At 43.0% G+C, this 25,000-nt stretch overlaps 1 protein-coding gene and 1 non-coding gene across 8 annotated transcripts in view; both read right to left on the bottom strand.

The window, feature by feature from the left end:
- The window catches only part of ctnnd2a (catenin (cadherin-associated protein), delta 2a), a 228,907-nt gene that overhangs the window by 8,779 nt on the left and 195,128 nt on the right, over nt 1-25,000 (bottom strand). For all 7 annotated transcript variants that reach the window (XM_060862327.1, XM_060862326.1, XM_060862324.1 and 4 more), the window contains 4 exons: nt 18,036-18,209; nt 16,453-16,603; nt 6,261-6,492; nt 5,879-5,963 (listed from right to left, as the gene is read on the bottom strand). In XM_060862327.1, the coding sequence (XP_060718310.1) occupies nt 5,879-5,963; nt 6,261-6,492; nt 16,453-16,603; nt 18,036-18,209 (642 nt within the window). The remainder of the gene's footprint in view (nt 1-5,878; nt 5,964-6,260; nt 6,493-16,452; nt 16,604-18,035; nt 18,210-25,000) is intronic.
- On the bottom strand, nt 10,936-11,008 carry trnak-uuu (transfer RNA lysine (anticodon UUU)). The gene has a single exon. It is a non-coding gene; the product is annotated as a tRNA-Lys (tRNA).

The raw sequence follows: 25,000 nt of genomic DNA on the forward strand, positions 1-25,000 counted from the left end.
TCAAAATAACATTCGCATTTTTTTTGTAAATAAACAAACGTGTTGTTTGCAGAAGTGTGTCTATGAAATTTCAAGCAAATACAACTTTATTTGCCTTTAATTTCAACACAATCTGATGATTGTCTAGATTAAAGTGTAAAAAAGTGGGCGGAGTCAATGCAAATGAATTATTCTTCAGAAAGTTGTAATGCTTTATTCCTCTTGACTGAGCTGTTTATCTTGATGCATGTGGCTGTGTATCCGGAGTCTATCCCAGGAACGCCGAGCCCTGGCTCAGGAAGGACGAGTCCTCAGGCACTTTTATCATTACTTCATTTTATTAACTAAGCGTTAACTGACCGAGGTGACGGAGACGGTTGTGTTAACTGCGTCTGTGTCGCACACTAGGTGAAGGATAAGAAGTGAGTCTTCACACTACATGAAAGCCTCATGACTCCCCTGAGAGCTATCAGGAACGTTCAACTTGACATTTTCCTACCCTCTTGGTTCGGAAAAGGGATTTTCGGGTAAGATCAAAGGCTTTCTGGAGCACAGCAGTTCAAAGCTGCCCCACTTTCTGCCTGCCATCACACCCATGCCAACATCTCCGTATCTCTGCCACACGGCCCTGCTGGCGGAGACGTGCAGATGTTCCTCACCGACTTCTGCTGAGGATAAACTCACCAGACAGGCAGCTGAGAGCAGCGTGCACCAAGGATGAGACAGAACCAGTGGAGTCTCTGGTCTTCACCAAGCTGTGTTAAGTGTGTTAAGTGTCTTCGTTTAAAGTGTCGGCATTTTACACCACTGCGGAGTGGAATTGTGATTCTGATTGGGCAGAAAAAAAAGCTCTCTGCTTTCTATAGTAACATTGACAAGGAGTTAGAGAGTAAAATCATATGTCATATGAGTGGCGGAGAACTCGTTCAGACAATAAAGAGATGATGATAATAATAATAATAATAATAATAATAATAATAATCCTGAGGCTGGTGACAGTAACTTCATCACATCACATCAGTTTTTGGGGATTTACCTGTGACTGGTAAACATCAGCTGAAAAAACAGAGAGGAAAGAAGGAATGGACAAAAGAAAAGAAAAAGGATAAATTATTCTCTCACACTGCAGCTTAACACTCAGGTGGAAAAAGCTCTTGTTCGGTTGTTTATTCTGGAGCGAGTCGAGTCTGTCACGAGACCCTGACGACGTCCGAGCGTCACGTCAGAGACCGGGGCCTGGAATCACGAGCGTCATGTCTCTGTTACTGTTTATTCCTTTATTTATTCCAGATTTATTTACAATGCAGGATTTCTGAGCCACAGAAAAAAAAAGAAGCGTTTTAGCAGAAATCAGATCGCTAGATCATTCACTCACTCACTCATTCATCTTCTACCGCTTATCCGAACTACCTCGGGTCACGGGGAGCCTGTGCCTATCTCAGGCGTCATCGGGCATCAAGACAGGATACACTCTGGACGGAGTGCCAACCCATCACAGGGCACACACACACTCACTCTCATTCACTCACACACTCACTCACTACGGACAATTTTCCAGAGATGCCAATCAACCTACCATGAATGTCTTTGGACCGGGGGAGGAAACCGGAGTACCCGTAGGAAACCCCCGAGGCACGAGGAGAACATGCAAACTCCACACACACAAGGCGGAGGCGGGAATCGAACCCCCAACCCTGGAGGTGTGAGGCGAACGTGCTAACCACTAAGACACCGTGCCCCCCATCGCTAGCTCATATTTTATTCTATTTTATTTTATTCCCTCTATTCAGAGTCCAGAAGTTCTTTCAGTATTTAAATTTCATCACCTTTAAACACGAGCGCTCGTCTTTAAGCACGAAAAAAAAAAAACAGCAATAGAAAATACTGACTGGAGACTTTTTTCAGCTCAAAACAGAAATTCACTCCATCCTACATCAAGGACATTTTTTGTTGGAGTTCAGAATTCGATTTAAAAGGCAATGACAGAAAAGAAATTGTGTTAGCGAAAAAGGACAAACACGCTAGCAAGCTGATTAGCCTGGAAGTTTTAAAAACAATCCTTCTGTCAATCATCAATCTGTCAATCATCGTTATTTATGAATTAACAGAAGACCGACCTCTAAAGAAGTGACTAAATCGTAAGCCTCATGAATCACGTGGTACGGGATGACGAGCCGTACCGAGCTACATGCTACGAACACGCTAACTAGCTTCTTTACACCACTGCAACTAGCTAATAAAGATTAACCACATATTTTCATTTCCTTTCAGGTTTTCAAACCAAATTCCGGAAAATCTTATCAGAGCTCTTCTTGGCATGTAAATTTGTAAAGGTTTCTGAACAAACCAAGAACAAACGTTTACTGTACTGAGCTCCGAGCCGCTTCCTTCATTTCCTCTTCATTTATTTATAATCTTTATAACAAGTTTATTTTGCCTACAGCCATAGCACCGACACCTCATGTGGCACGATGCTGTAATTCCTAAGTTCAGGCTGGAGGACGAGGAGGAGGACGAGGGCGAGAAAGGGCAAGAGCGCTCGGAATAACCGTCATTACAGTCCGAGCGGACGAGAGCACGGCTTCGGCGAGATGTTAATAATAGCAATCTGAATGTTGGTGGCCTTTCTTTAATGTCAACCTTCATGACATTAGGGATGGCATCCAGAGCTCAGACAGGAGAAAAGGAAATGAAAAAAAAAACAACAGACTGTTCAGGGTGGAGAAGAGAGATTTTTTTACTACATCACATACACACAATGAGCTGCACTTCACTCCTCAGCCTGAAGGGGGCATTTTAACACTGCAAGCCAGAAAACTCACCACATTTCTCTTGTTGATTTCACATCATTATGATGATCTACAAAATATTTAAGGGCATTTTTAAATAAAAATGATAAAAGTCCAGAGTGTAGTGAACTCTAACGTTTTAGTTTAATGGAGTGCAAAGATTTCAGGCCATATGCATTTAAAATGGAATAAAGAAATAAAGGAAAAAAGAAAAGATTTATGATCTATTTCATAAATGTAAATATAAATGTAAATATTATAAATATAATAAAATTTAATAAAACCTTCAGATTTTTTTATTTATTTTTTTTCCTTACAGTTACAATAAAATATTTTAAAATAATAAGAAATGTTCAAAATGAAATATATAATATAATATAATATATAATGTTCAACAATACATATATAATTAAATCTATTTAGCATATAAAAAATATTCAAAAATGCTAAAAAAAAAAAAAAAGTCCCTTCATTTCTTAAAGGGCGTACAAACTTATGCACTTGACTGTAAGGTACTGCACACAGCATCTGACTGCATGAGGCCTGAGTGCAGATCTTTTCAGTACGTTTTATTAAAAACATCTCAAACATATTTTAGATACTTATTTAATTCCGCATTTTTTCTGGCCCTGAAATCGGCTCCGCCCCCATTTCAAAGAGCCAATGCATTTCTCCTCCCAGGCCGTAGCGGGCTCTAAAAATCGAACGCTGCACCTTTAAACGAATTGATGAAATGTGTGACACATAAATAAACGAATATCTTAATGAGAATGCTTCTTAATTCAGACGACTCTGACGTTAAATACGTTTATGTTAGTACACTGAGCGCGGTGCGACTCTGAAATCCTTTAATCCGCGTTTCGCTCGGGGGGGAGTGGGATTGCGGCTCAGCTACAGGACCTTGGCTCGTGTTTGGACGACGTCGAGGCTAATTCAGGATACGCGGTTGAACTGGTGAGCCGACTAATAGCCTTTTTGTGTCTCTAAAGGTCAGAGAACACTGCGTCTCTCTCTGTGTTCAGCGACAGCAGCGGAGTCGCATTAACCCTTAAGGCAAAATTACAGCGCAGTGCTTTACATTTACATCATTTAGCAGACACTCTTTTCCAGAGTGACTTACATTTTTATTTCCGTTTATACACCTGAGGGTTAAGGGCCTTGCTCTGGGGCCCTGCTGTGGCAACTTTGTGGACGTGGGATTCGAACCAATGACCTTCCGATCAGTAGTCGAACACCTTAACCACTGATCTACAACCTCCCAGCTTTAACTATGACTTTAACTATAAAAGTGAAGCTCAAATCACAGCTTTATATGAACACACTCGCTCAAATCCATAGTTAGTCCATAATTTTCCAGAGATGCTAATCAACCTACCATGCATGTCTTTGGACTGGGGGAGGAAACCGGAGTACCCAGAGGAAACCCCTGAGGCACAGGGAGAACATGCAAACTCCACACACACGAGGTGGAGGCGGGAATCGAACCCCGACCCTGGAGGTGTGAGGCGAACGTGTTAACCACTAAGCCACCGTGCCCAACCATTTTAAAATGTAGCTAATAAATACACAGAAAGTCAGAGAGACGTTATATAGTTAGCTCCAGAAGGGGGCGTGATTCATTTATCGGTGAGAAAAAATTAAATAGGCTCAAAATTCGATGTCATAGCAACGGTGCATATTAAAGGCGGGGTCTCCGATTTTTGCGAAATGCTTCAGAAAACTGAGTCGGGCCGAATAATAAAAAAAATCAAAACAAAAACAAAACTAACGTGTAGCCATTGAGCAGAAAGGGGCGTGTCTTGTCAATATGGGTGGAGAGAGTGTTCAGTGCGCATGTGTGACATTAGCAGAAAGCGGTTTTAACATAGACATGGAGGATAAAAACAAAGAAAGAAAGAGAAGAAAGACTTACGATAAGGTAAGAAGTAGGACGTGTTAATATAGGATCAGCTTTCCAGCGCTGGAGAGAACTGAAGGAGCAGGAAGTTGGTCACATTCACAGATTGGAGTTTCCTGAGTCAATAACTCCTGAGCTAAACACTGTTACTACACAAATAACACCTCTTTTCTATCGTAGTAATGTAGAGACGCAGCTACAACCGTGTTTTGTGTAGTAACAGTGTTTAGCTCAGGAGTTATTGACTCGGGAAACTCCAATCTGTGAATATGTGACCAACTTTACTTAAGACGCCGAGGCGCTTTTTTCCTTCTCGATAGGTGAGTAACGTTGGTTTTGTTTTGTTACACAGAACTAATATATGTCTTTGTCCTTTACATGATTATGCTTGTGTGTCATTTTTGTTTGTTTGTTTATCTACAATCGTATTGTTCTTCCCTTCAGCTATGATAAAGACACGTTTCTTTCCATTAGTCGCCCGGGTTACGTACAGTATGTATGTGTGGGCGGAGCTATCGATACAGGGGTGGGACCCATTTGGGTTAGGGGCGTGTTTGTTTTGGTGATTTCAAATGTCAACATTGGCTTTCAAACAACGGAGACCCCACCTTTAAAGTATGTTTGTAATGTGACTTTTTTTACAGGTTTAAAAAGAAATGATAAAAGCAGGAAAGACCTGACGACGCCGATCCAAACCTCTGAGATGAGGCGGCTTTTTATTAGCGGGACACGAAGCCGGTGTGTAATTCAGCTGCAGAAACACGCGGCGTACAGCCTGAACACAACCTCGCAATAAAGCCGGACCGCGACGCCAACAAACACACATCGATCCAACGTTTTTTTTCAGTAAATATCTCACAGATTCACACGTGTTTTTTCTCGACAGCTCTTTCTGAGAGGACGCTCAGAGCCGAGCACGCCTCACGTATCGGGAGGAAGAAAAGCCCAATTTACGCCTCTCTCAGCATTCTGAGCAGAGAACATTTATGGATTTTTTCAGGCTGAGAGAAATTGCTCGGCTTGAACGAATTACTGCCGCTGAGGTTTTATTGAAGTTTTATTGTCCTCTTCAGCCATCAGAAGTGCCTCAGACTGGAATATTTTCCTGCCTTAATCACACTGAAGCCAAGGATCAGATCACGTAACAGACATAGTGATGATGACGATGAAGAAGATGATGATGATGATGATGATGATGATGATAACATCCTACCTTCTTGTAAAGGCTGCGCAGATCTCTGTACTGCCACATGCTGCTCAGGACCTGAGCTGCTGCTTTCACCACCTTGGGCGAATGTCTGAAAGAAATGAAGAGAACAAGAGAGAAATTTACCTTAATATGGTTCCCATTCATTCCCAAAATTATTGGCACCCTTTTTGAAAACCAGGAAACCAGGTGTCACTGTCTGTGTCTCTAGTTAGATTCAGAGCTTTAGTGGGCGTGGCCTAAAGTGGGTGTCTTTCTTTCTTTCTGCTCTGCTTCAGTTAATCCTTCCTTCCTTCCTTCCTTCCTTCCTTCCTTCCTTCCTTCCTTCCTTCCTTCCTTCCTTCCTTCTTTCATTAACTTATGGATCTTGTGGATGAGAGGAACTCACTTGTCTCCTTTGCTCCTGGCAATGCCGATGAGCTTCTCGATGCCGCCGGCATCTCGCAGTGCTTTGGCGTTCTCCATGTTCTTGGTGATGACCTCGTGCAGGGCGCAGCAGATCGCCGTCACCGTGTCGTCAGACATCGTTTTGCTCGTTGTGCTGTTGTTGGTGCTACCGCCGGTGCTGGCGTTACTGCTCCCAGGAAGGCGGTGGATCAGATCCCTCATCGCGTACTTCCCTACAAAGTCAGAGAAGAGACAGAGGAGGAAACATTTCAGGAGTTCTCTCGCTGGAAAAAAGAAATGTCTGAGCAAATGACATGCTGAGGTAACAAATACAAGCTTCCACACACACACACACACACACACACACACACACACACACACACAGTGTATGATATTTTCAGCCAGTTTTTAATAAATCTAATCAGTGTAACATGAATCTTCTTCCATTCTGCTGGTTTAATGTCATGTTCTTCTCCGTTCCTGCTTTCTCAAATACCACATGAGTCATTTGATTAAACTCGAGTCAAAGGGCCATGAAACCGAGTGTGATGTTCCTCAGGCTTATCCACTCTGTTCTGAAGTTCATGAAGGTAAACAACAACACAACAGATACTTTAATCCCAGAGGAACATACTGTATAGCAGCACAGTGTGGGTTCTCATGTCTACTTCTCACAGGTTATTACTGAGGAGAGAGAGAGAGAATCACAGAATGGTCACTACTCCTATAAAGGTTCTTTGGTTGTTCCTCTGAAGAACCTTGACGCTTTAGGCGATGACCTAGTTATTATCCAACAAACCCCTTACCGAGTCTTTTCCCTTTGGAGGAGATCCTGCAATCGGTTGTTCGGATTTTGACACGAATACTAAACAACATTTTTACAACACAATTTTAAACTTTAAACACTTCACGTGTTAGATATGAACTCAAGGGTTAATAACTAATAACAAGAATCGTTTTTTTTAACAGGAATCTTCAAGTTTCTATTCTGAACAATGAAATAAATTAATAAATATAAACAAGTCGTGTCCTAATGGTTAGAGTCTGACTCCTGGGTTCGAGTCTCAGGCCGACAATACCACGACTGAGGTGCCCTTGAGCAAGGCACCGACCCCCCCCCAACTGCTCCCCGGGCGCCGCAGCATAAATAGCTGCCCACTGCTCCGGGTGTGTGTTCACGTGTGTGTGTGTGTGTTCACTGCTGTGTGTGTGCACTTTGCATGGGTTAAACGCAGAGAACGAATTCTGAGTACGTGTCACCGTACTTAGCCGTATGTCACGTCACGTCACATCACATCACTTTCAAACCCAGAACAGAGAGTGTGTCATTGTGTACTCTGACCTCTGCAAGTCTTCTTCATTAGGCTCTTCTCACTGTACCCAAGGACATGGCTAATAAAATTAACCTCTGAAGCTTAAACTCTCGCTCCTAATCCCAAATTGAGAAACGCAGCCATTGTTTTTCTCAGGACATTTGAAGCAGGAATTCTTTTTCCAAATGTCCTAAATTTCTCATCAGCAAGTTCCGAGTTAATTGGTGTGACCTTATCTTGTTCTCGCAGGCAATATGTTCTTTTTTGCCTGAAAAGACAATCAGTAGTCTCCTCATCCAGCAGGACAGTGATATCTCACCACAGATGAAGCCTGAGGAAAAAAAAAAACCCTGCAGATTTAACTGCTGATCTGCAGAAATGTCCGACGGCGTCGTTTCATCCTGTAACTCACACTGATTGTAATCCTGTAGCTCAAGTGTTGTTGGTTGGAGCCAAGAAACATCCGATGACTGACGTTTATTACAAACTGCGTTATAGCTGAAATATCACCAACAATCCTTATGTATATAATGATAGACGGATGGGATGGACGGATGAGATGGAGGACTGGTGAGGGGGCGTGTTTATAGCTGCTATAAGCGAGAACAGGTAGAATGGCTTTGTGGACATTTCACATCATTACATGGATAACGGATAAAAATGTGGCGGTTTTTAATATACGTATAGAGAATTGTTCACATTCACACACTGCTGTGGTATTAAGGGGAATAAAACACTTCACCACATTATTTTCCTGTAACAGCGTTCATCTGAACTGCTCTGCGTTTCAGTACTTACTTAGAAATGACTCTGGAAGCATTGACGATTCACAGATGAGTCATTTTCAGTGACTCAGGAATCGATTCACATTCAAATCGTGAATTAACTGAAATATTTTAGACTGACAGAGCTTTCAAGGTATGAAATGTTGAGGATAAAGCGTGAGTCTCTCTCTCTCTTTCTCTCTCTTTCTTTCTCTCTCTCTCGCTCTCTCTTTCTCGCTCTTTCTTTCTCGCTCTCTCTCTCTCTCTTTCTCTCTCTCTCTCTCTCTCTCTTTCTCTCTCTCTCTCTCTCTCTCTCTCTTTCTCTCTCTCTCTCTCTCTCTCTCTCTCTCTCTCTCTCTCTCTCTCTCTCTCTCTCTCTCTCTCTCTCTCTCTCTCTCTCTCTCTCTCTCTCTCTCTCTCTCTCTCTCTCTCTCTCTCTCTCTCTCTCATTCTCTCTCTCTGTCCCTCTCTCTCTCTCTTTCACTCTCTCTCTCATTCTCTCTCTCTCTCTCTCTCTCTCTTTCACTCTCTCTCTCATTCTCTCTCTCTCTCTCTCTTTCTCTCTCTATAGGCCAGAGCCTAAAGCTACGCTGAGGGTTTTGCTCGATCGAGGTGGTGTTTGTAACACTTTGGCCAACCTTGACTTTGTGGAGTGGATCATCTTTGTGCTCTCAGAGAGACGAGGGCTTAGTGCTAATCAGAGTCGAGTGCTAACTCTCCATCCTATAAAAGGCCGTTCTAGCACAAAATAGGCAATCAGGCTACGCCTGCGTGGGTCATCGTCGACAAGAGTGCAAAGAGCTCCAGAAATACACTCACCCCATGACACTTCCACAGAGCGCAGGAGTGTGAGAGGAAGAAGCAGTGAGATGTCAGTGTTACATGTGCTGCTCGCTCGCTCAGTAAGAGCTTTTAATCCAATTTAACGCTGTGTCTTTGTGTGTTCTGGGAGAACAAAATCCCAGGAAAAAAAACCATTTCTTCTTCTGTAAATAATGTGTGGAAATTCTGATGTGTACATAAAGTAAGAAATAAAGGCCTCCATGTGTGACATGTGGAACAACACATCCTGAAATGTCTTAGTCCTCATATACAACACAACAATTGACTTCTTATGACGTTATGAATATGATGTTATGGAACGTCCATGAAACGTTAGCTCGTATTCTCACTTATGTTATAGCAGCTATAAATGTCAAAGTGAAAGTGACGTGACATACGGCTAAGTACGATGACCCATACATAATATGTTCTCTGCATTTAACCCATCCAAAGTGCACACACACAGCAGTGAACACACACACACAACAGTGAACACACACACAGCAGTGAACACACACACACACAGCAGTGAACACACACACACAGCAGTGAACACACACACAGCAGTGAACACACACACACACACACACAGCAGTGAACACACACACAGCAGTGAACACACACACAGTAGTGAACACACACACAGCAGTGAACACACACACACACAGCAGTGAACACACACACACACAGCAGTGAACACACACACACACAGCAGTGAACACACACACACACACAGCAGTGAACACACACACACACAGCAGTGAACACACACACAGCAGTGAACACACACACACACAGCAGTGAACACACACACACACAGCAGTGAACACACACACAGCAGTGAACACACACACAGCAGTGAACACACACACACACAGCAGTGAACACACACACACAGCAGTGAACACACACACACACAGCAGTGAACACACACACACAGCAGTGAACACACACACACAGCAGTGAACACACACACACAACAGTGAACACACACACACAGCAGTGAACACACACACAGCAGTGAACACACACACACACAGCAGTGAACACACACACACAGCAGTGAACACACACACACAGCAGTGAACACACACACACAACAGTGAACACACACACACAGCAGTGAACACACACACAGCAGTGAACACACACACACAGCAGTGAACACACACACACAGCAGTGAACACACACACAGCAGTGAACACACACACAGCAGTGAACACACACACACAGCAGTGAACACACACACACAGCAGTGAACACACACACACAGCAGTGAACACACACACAGCAGTGAACACACACACACAGCAGTGAACACACACACACAGCAGTGAACACACACACACAACAGTGAACACACACACACAGCAGTGAACACACACACACAGCAGTGAACACACACACAGCAGTGAACACACACACACAGCAGTGAACACACACACAGCAGTGAACACACACACACAGCAGTGAACACACACACAGCAGTGAACACACACACAGCAGTGAACACACACACACAGCAGTGAACACACACACTCAGCAGTGAACACACACACAGCAGTGAACACACCCCCCGAGCAGCCATTTATGATGTGGCGCCCGAGGAGCAGTTCTGAGGAGTTTGGTGCTTTGCTCAAGGGCACCTCAGTCGTGGCCGGCCCGAGACTCGAACCCACAACCTTAGGGTTACGAGTCAGACTCTCTAACCGTATGACTTCCCCCAAAAGCATGCTTTTTTTTACTTTGCACATCTCAGCCACTCACATGCACAAACGCCCAAACAGGGACTTGAACCCTGGACCCTCAGATTAAAAGTCTGATGCTCTACTGACTGAGCTATCTGGGCTCAGTATGAAAGTAAACAAATAAACAAATAAAAATACAATAAATAAAGAAAGGAGGCAGAATTCTGTACTGTTCAGCCTGCGCATGTCAATATTCATTCATTTAACTGGCTAAAAATCCCGGCACAATCAAGCAAGCGGCAACGTGACTGTTTATTTTCACACGTGGGGTAAAATCCTGCAGATCCTGAGGAACAGCAGAGTTTTATAAACCTGGGTAAAAAGCCGAGCTAACTAGCGCTTCTACATTACATGTGTGAAACGCTCCTCTACCCAGGGTTAAAAGCAGGCTTTACCAGACCATAAACCGGGTTTAAACGCAGTGTGAAAAGCCCTCTGATGTGAACGAGTCCAACTGAAACTGTTCTCATCTGAAACTGAGTTAAAGGCGAGGTGGATTTCAGTCCAGGAACTCGCTTCCCATTACCACCTTTGATGTCTGTTGCCCAGGATAAAACGAATACGCTTGATAAGCCGGCGTTGAGAAAATCCACCTTCTGAAGCTTTAATTAAACACAAACCGTCCGATGCAGGATATGAAAGAAAAAATGTCGACCAGCAGGCGGAGGGAAAGATGGACAGACGGATAATGAGCCGAATAATGCTTTAATAAGGCGAGGTTTAGGTTTAGGCACGCCGCTGATAAAGTGGCATTTCCGTAAATGTCATCATCAGGACACGCTCCAGACATCCATCTGCTGGAAACTAGATACCTGTGACAAGAAAGGTGTCTGATGGATGTGTATATGTATCAGTGGCCAGATTACATTGGATCAACTGCATGAACGAATGGAAAGGACCAACGAGTGCATTTATCTGATTAATGGAGTGAATTGATCAAATAAATGGATGGATGGACGGACTGCATGATAGCTCAATGAATTGGATTGGACAAATTCGATTCTCACTCTCACTCATCTTCTACCGCTTATCCGAACTACCTCGGGTCACGGGGAGCCTGTGCCTATCTCAGGCGTCATCGGGCATCAAGGCAGGATACACCCTGGACGGAGTGCCAACCCATCACAGGGCACACACACTCTCATTCACTCAAGCAATCACACACTACGGACAATTTTCCAGAGATGCCAATCAACCTACCATGCATGTCTTTGGACCGGGGGAGGAAACCGGAGTACCCGGAGGAAACCCCCGAGGCACAGGGAGAACATGCAAACTCCACACACACACGGCGGAGGTGGGAATCGAACCTCCAACCCTGGAGGTGTGAGGCGAACGTGCTAACCACTAAGCCACCGTGCCCCCCTACAAATTCGATTGAATGAATTAAATTAATGCACAGGATGGATGTATGGATGGAGACAGTCGACTAGGAGGATGGATGGATGGATTAATGATAAGTGGATGAATGGCTGGATTTTTGAGATGGATGTCTAGGAGGATGGATGAATGAGATGCATGACTAGGGGAACAAATAAATGAATGAATGACTGGATGAGTAAATGGATGGATGCATTAAGGATGTACAGATTCGATGGATGATCGATAGATGGATAGATGGATGAAAGGAGGGATGGATGGATTGCATTGACACACATGCACACAATTAGTAATCTCTATTTTGAGATCTCTTCCTATATCCGCGGTTAATCCTCCGGAAGGAATTTCTCATCCGTCTCGATAAAGCCAGAACATTTTTCTCTTTACTTGCAGCCAGATACGACTGGACTGTTCATCGAGAACAGGATTACACTTTTAAATCCCTTCCCTATTCGCTCAAATGCAGGCCATTTTGCGACAAGCGTCCCAAATCCCACTGCTAACCGAAACACAAACTTTAAACATTCCTGTCAAACGCAGGCAGCTTTTCCGCCGAGGCTCCGGAGAAGCGCACACACATCTGCATGGTCACTTTCCTCACACACACACACACACACACACACACAGCCACCCCGAGCCTTCACAACAAACACCTGAACTACTTGCTGAAAAGTTTTGAGAGATTTTTTTTGTATTTGGAGCGTGTGGGTGTTTTTGAAATGCCTGAACTAAAGTGGAGGAGTTTTCTTCCAGAATTTTATCCCCTGTAGCTCGCTCAGAGGCCTGCTTCCATTTATTTTTCTCACTTAAAACGGCGTCAAGCAAAACTCTGGGATTAAAGAGACGAGCAGGAAAACAAACTATTTAGGAATTTGCATGCAGAAAAAAGAAACGTAACCTGAACGCTTTCGTGCGCTCTTCTGTCTTCTTAATTTATGGTGAAGATAATGAAAAACAATGACTTGCAAGAAAGTGTGAATTATGTGCACCTGTGTAACCTGAGTGTGAATACAGAGAACTTTAATTACGTCAGTATATCGTCGCTGTCGGGCGGAAACCTCGTATGTCCAAATTTGGTCAATTTCATATTTTTTCACATATCGATGCTATTGGTCAGTCCCCACGTGGGTCTGTTATTTTTACAAGTTATTAACCAATCTAAAGTCTTGAAAATAGCTTGAGCGCAAATCTCATAACTCCATTGGACACTTCAACTGTCCACCTCTTCCTCACTCCGCGGGAGAGCTTCACGGCATATTTCTCCTCAAGAAGAGTCGCAACGAATCAACACGTCTTCTGAGGTAAATGTCTTCAAAACACTGGGCTCAAAGAAAAAAAAATCTTGACCCCCGCTAGTTCTGGTGCTCGTCTGAGGACAGGAATTTTGCGCAAGACAATCCGCTGTAACGCGGACTAAACCCTGTGCACTGCAGATAAGGTACGGCGTTTTTTTAAGTTCCTGAAAAATAACGGTTTTGGAGATACGAGGATTCTGTCTGACAGCGACGATATACATATATATATATAAATGAATTAGATTGGACAGATTAGCTTGGATCACTTTGATAAATGACCAGTGGACAGATGTATGGGGTGAAAGGACTGGTGGGTAAATGGATGGCTCAGGGAATTAGATTGGACAGATTGGATGAAATGGTCTTATGTACTAGATGGATGGATGGATGGATGGGTGGATGGATGGATGGATGGATGGATGGATGGATGGGAATGAATTTTGAAATTGACGTGACATTTAAACATTACATGTGAGTCAGAGTCATGTGAGAATGTGAGTCAGTATTTCTTTGACTGTGGCAGTGTGTAACGCTCATCATAGTCGCTGTATTACACTCCGTGAGCTCCACCTGTTGATAAAAGGAGCCAATTCACTTGCTGGTACAGCAGAGACGGTTGCACAGGAAAAATAACACGGAGTAGCGAAGCAATCAGAAATAAAATGTTTTTCCCCTGAACTGAATGGAATGCAGATTTTAATATCCATTAAAATGTGTGGACAGACTGTACTGTGGTGAAAAATCTCCACTGCTACTTGATGCTGAGATCTGAGATGTTCATCTCAGTCCTGAAGTCACCTTGTCCTTGATGGAAGAGACTCTGATCTGAGCTTGATTTCTCTCACTCTTACTCCATCTCTGCCCTTTGTTCTCCTCTATTTTCCACTTCAGTGAATTTTCAACCTTCTTGCTGCCCCCCCTCCCTCCCTCCCTCCCTCTCTCTCTCTCTCTCTCTCTCTCTCTCTCTCTCTCTCTCTCTTTACCCCTCCCACCACAAGGAGCATTAGACACTGTATTTTAACAGAAAGCCCAAATTAACATCACTCTGGAGCACTTCTCTCATCTCCACTCCTTACTTTAAAAGCTGATGAGCTGATGCCATCATCTGCAAATGCAGAGAGAGAGAGAGAGAGAGAGAGAGAGAGAGAGAGAGAGAGAGAGAGAGAGAGAGAGCGAGAGAGAGAGACAGACAGACAGAGAGAGAGAGCGAGAGAGAGAGAGAGACAGACAGACAGACAGAGAGAGGGAGAGAGAGACAAAATACAAACCTAGCAACAGTGCAGATGTTTCCAGAATTTTCCTTTGAAAATACAATTAGCTCATTTTTGTTTAATTAAAGACTCAATTTGCACAGTCAGACAGACAGACAGACAGACAGACAGACAGACAGACTGTCTGACAAATGGACGGATTAATTCTTCTCCTCACTCTACAACAGCAGATCAATAACAAGCTGCAGGTCTTATTCTGCTCTACATCTGCACACAGAGTCATAAGCATAAAGCCTGACACTCTCACTCATCAAAGCAGCTTTTCATCCACAGCTTTACTCTGAACCTTCTTTTATTTCTACACACTTCACACGCACACACACACACACACACACACACACACACACACACACACACACACACACACACACACACACACACAGAAAGAGCGAGAAGTTCAAGTGCCATGGGAAAACAAAAACGTGTCTTCGCTCTGGATATGTTGATGCTGATCCTCGGTCATGTGATCCTGATCAGAATCTGGGTTGGCTGTTTGTGAGCCGACGCTGCCGCCTCCTCACCACGGAGACGAGTCGATTCCCGGCGCTGCAGCTTTATCCGACGTCTAAATCCAGGTGGTGATTATTAGTCAAATGATTCAGGAAGTAAAGCTCTCTGAGCTCAAACTCTCACAGTCATCACCCAGAGGACCCTCAGAAAACCGCCGGGCTGTAACAGGAGTGCCGTCGCCATGGAGACACCCAGGGCCCGCCAGTATATTACAGTCAGATCGATATTGTGTTAGTGATGTCACCAGGAGAATTTTAGACTGAATCTTTACAGAGACTGAATTAAGGAGTAAGTAGAACAATAGATATCGTGCAGCCGTGAACACAACCGTATATACAGCGCTTTTGATCTGCGTCTGGACAAAATAATTACGGACTCTGATGAATTCAGATGCTTTGGCTAGTAAATCTGGATTAAAGCTGCATTGAGGAAGATTAATCTTCCTTCCTTCAGCATGATGTGTGTTCAGTTGTTGAATGATGCTCGTGAAGCTCCGCCCCCAGGATCTATGGCGGTCCATAGTAGAGTAGATTTCACACTTTTGCTTAACATGCTGTTGATCTTTTATCATGTTCTACATTCTTCGATCTTTCTGAACAAACCTCACGAACCTCAGTCATTACGCAAGTCTACAAAATTGGTGTTTTAGGCGTCAGGTGTAATAGTACAAACACCAGCACCGCACTAAAGTGCTACGTTAAAAATTTGCAGTCTAATTAGCAAAGAAATCTATTAAAAAGATTTAATGCTTTTCCACCGGTGTTGAGTGATTTATGTGGATAGTTGCACGAGCTTCTCCTCGATTAATCAGACTGATCACAGATCAGAGTTAAGGAACAAAACGAACCCATTTATGTGATCACAGAGTTCAAAAGCAGCTTGTAATTAGATTCAGTTAAACAGAGAGGACAATTATATTTTTACACCTGATGACTGTGTTTAATTAGCCTGCTAACAACGTGACGAGCGCACGCTGCTTCGCTTTGTTTCTTCCCTGAGAACAACCAGAAGTCCGGTCGAGCTGCAAGTGACCCAGAGCGGATTTTAAAACACTCAAACAAACACGTCGCAAAACAAATAAGGACCTACCGATTAACTCTTTATTCCTGACGTCTAAAGCCATGTTTCGTAACGCTGTCGCCACCGCACACACCACGCGATCGTTATCTATCCTCAGGAGCTCCACCAGGATCGGCAGACCTTTCTCTTTTCTCACCGCTGCACGGATGTAGACTGACCACTGAAGAAAAAAAAAAAACAAGAACAAAAAAGGAACACACGAACAGGAAGGTGGGATAAAATTGTTTTGTGTGCAGCTCACTTCATACCTCGATATCATATCACACTTACAAATGCTTTATTATAATTTCATTAAAACATATGACATTTAAATGGACGTTTCAGAGAAGCAAAGATTTTCAACATGTTGAATTCAATTTATGGTCATGTGACCTACGAACGATGCAAACTGGCCACGCCCCCTATTACAAGCACCGATCGTATGCATCAACACTGTGGAGCTTTGTATTAAAATTAATTGTATAAAGTAGTTTTGAGAGTGCGTTAACTTTTAAGCCGGTGTTCCTGTTGTGTGGGTTTGTTGTGTGGTGATTTTGGAGCCAGCTACAGGATGCTACTGTAAGCTAACAGGCTTAACGAGTTAATTAGGAGATTACAGTGACTCGGATCTCTTTACAGACACATTCACACTGAGGTGGACTTTCATTTAACCCTCCATGAGTAAGTTTAAGTCCATGTGAAACAAAAGCTCTGGAAGTTATAGTACTTTACAAGAGTTTAAGGCTCATCCCACACCCGATCATTCTATATCTCCATCTCTCCATCTCCAGCTTCCTGCCTGGAGCGTATCGATCGAGCCGGCAGCTCCACATCGGACAGATTATGCTGCTCTAAAAACAGAGCTAAAGTGAGATTTGGTCTCAGAGAGAGAGAGAGAGAGAGAGAGAGAGAGAGAGAGAGAGAGAGAGAGAGAGAGAGAGAGAGAGAGAGAATGAGAAAGGTGGAAGGAAGGCTCAAGGATGAAAAAAGAGATAGAAAGAGTGTCAGGAAGCTTCTCCTCACACTCTTTTAAACATCTGAGAGAATCAAGCGATTCCCAATTTCACACTTCCTCCTCTATGCTCGTGCCTCGCACTTAGTAAACACACTCTGCTTCTCCAGGGCGGAAAATTTGCTTTGAGTGTTTACAGCGGACAAGAGCCAGAAACCATCAAGGCGGATGAATTAAACGAGATGCTGAATTAAAACATTTCTAAAATGAGCACAATTTATGGCATAGCATTTAATAATGACTTGCCCGGGATCTTATAATATTGACTTAGCGATAAATTTAAAGGGGCGGTATGTAATATTTGTAGCCTCCCTTGCTGCTTGAGAAGAGAACAACAAGAGCAATGAAAAAACACTGACAAGAACATGATACTTATTTGTTTTGTTTAAAGGAAAATGGGCGGGGCAGACAATCTGGTGTGTTGCTGGGGGTGTGGCTTAATTCACAACTAAAAAATGTAAATCAAATTTTGGAATTAATAAACCAGCTAAATCTAATAAATATCTTCTGAGCAAATATAAAAACTGACACACACAAACACACACACACACACACACACACAAACACACACACACACACACACACACACACACAGGTTTACCTTCCAGCTTCCTGCAGCCAGGTTCTGCAGTGCTCCGGCCGCTCCCTCCAGTGTGTCCGGGTTCGAGCACTCAGAAAGCAGTAAGAGGTACGGCTTGACGATAGACGGATGCCACAACATCTGGATTCCTTTAGGAGGCTCGGCCGTGTCAGAGAGAGGACCGACACCATCCCACTGCAGGAGGAGACATCAGAACAAAATCAGGTTTAAGAGACTAAAGCCAAAGAAGCCATAAACAGGCTTCAGAGAAACTGAATGAAAAATAGGCCACGCCTCCTTCACTGAAACTGAATAAAACACAGGCCACGCCTCCTTCACTGAAACTGAATAAAACATAGGCCACGCCTACTTCACTGAAACTAAATAAAACACAGGCCACGCCTCCTTCACTGAAACGGAATAAAACATAGGCCACGCCTCCTTCACTGAAACTAAATAAAACATAGGCCACGCCTCCTTCACTAAAATTAAATAAACCATAAGCAACGCCTCCTTCACTGAAATCGAATAAAACATAGGCCACGCCTCCTTCACTGAAACTGAATAAAACATAGGCCATGCCTCCTTCACTGAAACTAAATAAAACAGGCCACGCCTCCTTCACTGAAACTGAATAAAACAGGCCACGCCTCCTTCACTGAAACTAAACAAAACAGGCCACGCCTCCTTCACTGAAACTAAATAAAATATAAGCCACGCCTCCTTCACTGAGAAAATAAAACATAGGCCACGCCTCCTTCACTGAAACTAAATAAAACAGGCCACGCCTCCTTCACTGAAACTAAACAAAACAGGCCACGCCTCCTTCACTGAAACTAAATAAAACATAGGCCACACCTCCTTCACTGAAACTAAATAAAACATAGGCCACGCCTCCTTCACTGAAAGTAAATAAAACATAGGCCACGCCTCCTTCACTGAGAAAATAAAACATAGGCCACGCCTCCTTCACTGAGACAAAATAAAACATAGGCCACTCCTCCTTCACTGAAAGTGAATAAAACATAGGCCACGCCTCCTTCACTGAGAAAATAAAACATAGGCCACGCCTCCTTCACTGAGACAAAATAAAACATAGGCCACGCCTCCTTCACTGAAACTAAATAAAACATAGGCCACGCCTCCTTCACTGAAACTAAATAAAACATAGGCCACGCCTCCTTCACTGAAACTAAATAAAACATAGGCCACGTCTCCTTCACTGAAACTAAATAAAACATAGGCCACGCCTCCTTCACTGAAACTAAATAAAACATAGGCCACGCCTCCTTCACTGGCACTAAATAAAACATAGGCCACGCCTCCTTCACTGAAACTAAATAAAACATAGGCCACGCCTCCTTCACTGAAACTAGAGGTGCCAACAAATCTGTGTACTAGAGCTGTCTGTAACTCCAACCTCAACCAGACACACACCATCACACATCAGATCAGAAATAAACGGACGTGTCGGCAGGAGCCGCGGGCAGGAGAGGTAATCGGGTTGGAAAAGAAACTCTGAGGCTTAGAGAATGGCCTAGTTTCTGGCACAGTGACTCACAAAACACCTCAGCAGGAGGAAAAAATCTCCTTCCATCTCTTTCCATCATTAATGAGAGCACGTTTACTCCCTCATACAGCTCTGAGGATCAACTCTCTCGTTTAATCGCTAGAGGGAAGAAGAACACCTGAGAGAGAGAGAGAGAAATGTGAGAGAGAGAGAGAGAGAGAGAGAGAGAGAGAGAGAGAGAGAGAGAGAGAGAGAGAGAGAGAGAGAGAGAGAGAGAGAGAGAGAGAGAGAGAGAGAGAGAGAGAGAGAGAGAGAGAGAGAGAGAGAGAGAGAGAGAAGTGAGTGAGAGAGAGAGAGAGCGAGAGAGAGAGAGAGAGAGAGAGAAAGAGACAGAGAGAGAAGTGTGTGTGAGAGAGAGAGAGCGAGAGAGAGAGAGAGAGAGAGAAAGAGACAGAAAGAGGAAGCGCCTTAAGAATATTATGTATAATATATTAAAATAAATAACAGATAATAATATTATGTCTGTACATTAAACCTTTACTGTGAGAGTCTTATTTTATTTATTTGAATTTTATTTCATGTTTTTTTGTGGCCACAAAAATCCTCAATTCTTCTTCATTATTATTATTATTATTATTATTATTATTATTATTATTATTATTATTATTATTATTATTATTATTATTATTATTTTCATCAGACATTTTAAAAACTGCTCCAGAAGAATCAGTGCTGGATTTTAACAAACACTTATTAAATAAACTCTAACAGAAGAATTGGACACGTTCCTGTAGCCTAAAAAGGACAAAAATACTGAGCTGCACATTTTATTATATTCATATTTATATACATACAGAATTGTATATTTGAGCAGAAAAGTATTTCTAAAGTTTTATATTTTACGTTGTTTTTCTTTCCGGATGTTTTACAGACTCGAGAGCTTTGTCAGTCTACAATAATTTGCAGCCTGCGTCTAGATTTACTCCATTAAAGTGTATAAGGTTGAGTCTGTATTAGCGAGGACTAGCCGACGTGCGTTGAGGAAACGATGGCTCTAATGAGAGGATCTGGAGCTGAGTGAAGGTGTAATTACCTGCCTGAGTGTCTGACGGACACGTTTACTGTCCCCGTGCTGTAATTACAGTAACGCTCTATTTAATTGGCAGGTGTTTATTGAAAAAGAAAGAAAGCGAGATTTGCTGACAAACACCGAGTTCAGCGGTTCGGCGAGCGATACGCATCGTGTCATTACGCTCGTCTACGTGTTACAGGATCACTCGACGAGGCGTTCCCGAGAGCTCGGATTAGTGTTCACCACACGCACCTACTTTACACCACGCGTGATGTTCTGTAAAGAAACGTCTCCATATAAAAGGCCCAGACTTTGAGTCTCTACTACAATGATGTCAGGAATGAAAGTTAATGATTATTCCTTCACTCACTCATTCATCTTCTACCGCTTATCCGAACTACCTCGGGTCACGGGGAGCCTGTGCCTATCTCAGGTGTCATCGGGCATCGAGGCAGGATACACCCTGGACGGACTGCCAACCCATCACAGGGCACACACACACACTCTCATTCACTCACGCAATCACACACTACGGACAATTTTCCAGAGATGCCAATCAACCTACCATGCATGTCTTTGGACCGGGGGAGGAAACCGGAGTACCCAGAGGAAACCCCCGAGGCACGGGAAGAACATGCAAACTCCACACACACAACGCGGAGGCGGGAATCGAACCCCCAACCCTGGAGGTGTGAGGCGAACGTGCTAACCACTAAGCAACCGTGACCCCCTGCTCCAGTTCATATGAAGACAATTAATAATTGTAAATATAATGGTTATATAAACAGCCCAATAATAACTACACCAATAAATAACGTGTTTTCTTTATTTTAAACATTTCACACCTATAAGGGGATAAAAACTTTTTTCACACCTATAAGGGGATAAAAACTTTTTTCACACTTATAAGGGGATAAAAACTTTTTTCACACCTATAAGGGGATAAAAACAACGCTACACGTCGTCTTAACTAACATGCTGCAAACATTTTATTTAAACACGATGCTTACTTTATAAAGTAATACATAAATATATTATTTAGACATTTGGGCATGCTGTATGAGGTGAATGTGTGTGAGATTATATACTGAGCTGTGTGTGCAGACACGGTGGCAGTCGAGAGCCTGCACTCTGATTCACTTCACTGCTCGCATTTAAAACGTGTTTAAAAACAGAAGAATGAAGAACAGCGAGCTGACGGTTAAAAGAAACAAAGCTTCATCTGAAAGACGAAACCGAGCAACACTTTTCACTCGACAGGACCTCGACTTGGTCGTAAGAAACACAGCTGAGAAGATGTGAGATGAAGTGAGGTGAGATACTGACACGTCTGTGATGTTTAAATCATGCTGGAGCATCAGAGAGGCTGCTGTGCTCGTGTTTACACGCTTTCCTCCTTCAGTCAATTAACCGTGCTAAACGCTAGCAGCTCTGACCTGGAGCTCAGCCGGATTTCCTCAGCTAGTCAGCTGCCAGTGAGCGATAAATGTTTTAGCGGAGTACATTAGCCTCCACTCGCCTTCAGGCCTGGGTGTCCTCTTTCACACTGTCTCACTCCTGCAGGATGATGAGTGAAGCCACAGAGTCCAGTTACAGACGAAACGCCCGATAAAACTACAGCTGATTATATACAAGAAAAACACCAGAAATCAGCTTTTGCTTCTGTTTAAATCAAATATCTTAATTAAATATCAAGAATATCAAATATCTCAATCAATCAATCAACCAACCAACCAACCAATCAATCAATCAATCAATCAACCAACTAACCAACTAACCAACCAACCAATAAACCAATCAATCAACCAACAAACCAGTCAATTAACAAATCAATCAATCAATCAATCAATCAATCAATCAATCAATCAATCAATCAATCAATCAATCAATAATTCAATCAATCAATCAATCAATCAATCAATCAATCAGTTAGTAAGCCATCAGTCAGTTAATCAATAAACAAACCAATCAATCAATCAATCAATCAATCAATCAGTTGGTAAGTCATCAGTCAGTCAATCAATAAACAAACCAATAAACCAATCAATCAATCTATCAATCAACCAACCAACCGTCCAACCAACCAACCAACCAACCAGTCAATTAACAAACCAATCAATCAATCAATCAATCAATCAATCAATCAATCAATCAATCAATCAGTTAGTAAGTCATCAGTCAGTCAATCAATAAAAAAAACAATCAACCAACCAACCAATCAATCAACCAGTCAATTAACAAACCAATCAATCAATCAATCAATCAGTTGGTAAGTCAGTCAATCAATAAACAAATCAATAAACAAACCAATAAAAACAATAAACTAATCAATAAATCACTGTCTTTTCCATAAGAGGTGTAAAGCTTTTCTCTTCTGTACTGATATAAAATAACATCATAAACAATCACAGTAAAATATTCTTCTGCTTTTCTTCTGGTTTTGTTCAGGACGGTTTTAGAGTTTAACTGATCCTCAAAAATCCAGAACCAAAAAAAGCTGATATTAAGTTTTCAGGTTATCATGTTTGAAATTGTCTCCCCCCTCCCCCCCACCCCCATCATCTTTAAATCTGAGCGTCGGGTCGATAAGAGGCAGGAAGCAGGAAAAGGATCAATAGATCAATAGTTTAACAGAAGCTTCTTCACTTCGCTGTTGAACGTAAAGACAAGAAACGAGGGACGAGGGACGAGAGGCGAGGGATGAGAGGCGAGGGACGAGAGGCGAGGGATGAGAGGCGAGGGACGAGAGGCGAGGGATGAGGGACAAGGGACGAGAGGCGAGGGACGAGAAGATGAGCAATCTTACAGGTGGTTTAAATCCGGAAGTGACGCCACTGCGATGTGTAATAAAGGAAGGGGACCGATCACAGAGACGACACTGGAGCTGAGACACGAGACACCGACTGATAATTTGATCCCGATGCAGAACATTCAGGATCCTCACGCTGAGAAAAGGACAATAAAAAAGCTCCTGCGGCCTTTAATAAAGACGTCCTCGACGGAGCAATCGCTCTGACGTGACGTTTGAACGTGTTTTTATGGCGCCATGTCCTCACTGGGAGAGCGGCGTGATGGATGGACACTGCTTTAATTTCATTTAGATGAATTTATTCAGGATTAAAGCTACAGCGCTCGCCTCATCCATCACCTTTACACGCTCAGATATACTACAGTACGCTCACGTCACGCATCTTGTCATCTCCACTAAGGTTCAAACACCATGCCAGGCACCTGTGAGGGAATTAACGCTCATGCAGAGGCAGAGAGTCGCAAAACGACGGTGATTTATCGCATCTGGAACGGGACGTCCCTGATCTCATCTCATTTTCTGTCTAGTTGAGCCGCAAGTCCTGAACTGGTGGCGGAAAAAAAATCCACACTAATTATATAAGATTGATTTCAGGATGGGGGCACGGTGGCTTAGTGGTTAGCACGTTCGCCTCACACCTCCAGGGTTGGGGGTTCGATTCCCACCTCCGCCTTGTGTGTGTGGAGTTTGCATGTTCTCCCCGTGCCTCGGGGGTTTCCTCCGGGTACTCCGGTTTCCTCCCCTGGTCCAAAGACATGCATGGTAGGTTGATTGGCATCTCTGGAAAATTGTCCGTAGTGTGTGATTGTGTGAGTGAATGAGAGTGTGTGTGTGTGTGTGCCCTGTGATGGGTTGGCACTCCGTCCAGGGTGTATCCTGCCTTGATGCCCGATGACGCCTGAGATAGGCACAGGCTCCCCGTGACCCGAGGTAGCTCGGATAAGCGGTAGAAGATGAATGAATGAGTGAGAGATTTCAGGATATTTCAAGTAGCTTATTGTGATCATGTGACCAAAATGACAGAAAATCGCACCTTTTGGTTTGGTTTGGTTTTGGTTTGAAGAACCTTTCATACCATGGTTGAGACTTCTGTTCGACCAACGCGGAAAAAAGTCGCAAATGATCCGAGAAGCAATTTAAAAATAAAAAATTGATATCAGACTAAACGATGCCAGAAATGAAAGCAGATGCAAATGAGATCCAAAATAATAACAGGATTAAAAACTTTTAGCTTTTCACGTTTCTTTTGTTAATAGGGATCTGAGACGCTAATAAATGATGTATTCGTAGATACACAGTGAGAGTTCTACATAATGTTTACTGATGAGATCGGAATCTTAAACCCGTCCAGCTGTGTAACCTGACTCTGGATACACAGAACTATCTGCCAATAAATATTGCTTTAACATTTACATTTACTTTGTCAGCTCTGAATAAATATCATCCATCTAAAAAGGTCTCTATTCATTTCAATAGAAATCAAGATACAAGGTGTGTTTTTTCCCCTGATATGATACTAAAACCCAGAGTATCAGCTGATAGACAGTCAGTTGAGATCTACTCCGATCTCTTCATCTCTTTAAAGGCTAAATTAT

The sequence above is a fragment of the Tachysurus vachellii genome, chromosome 25 (genome assembly GCF_030014155.1).
Source record: "Tachysurus vachellii isolate PV-2020 chromosome 25, HZAU_Pvac_v1, whole genome shotgun sequence".
NCBI lineage: Eukaryota > Metazoa > Chordata > Actinopteri > Siluriformes > Bagridae > Tachysurus > Tachysurus vachellii.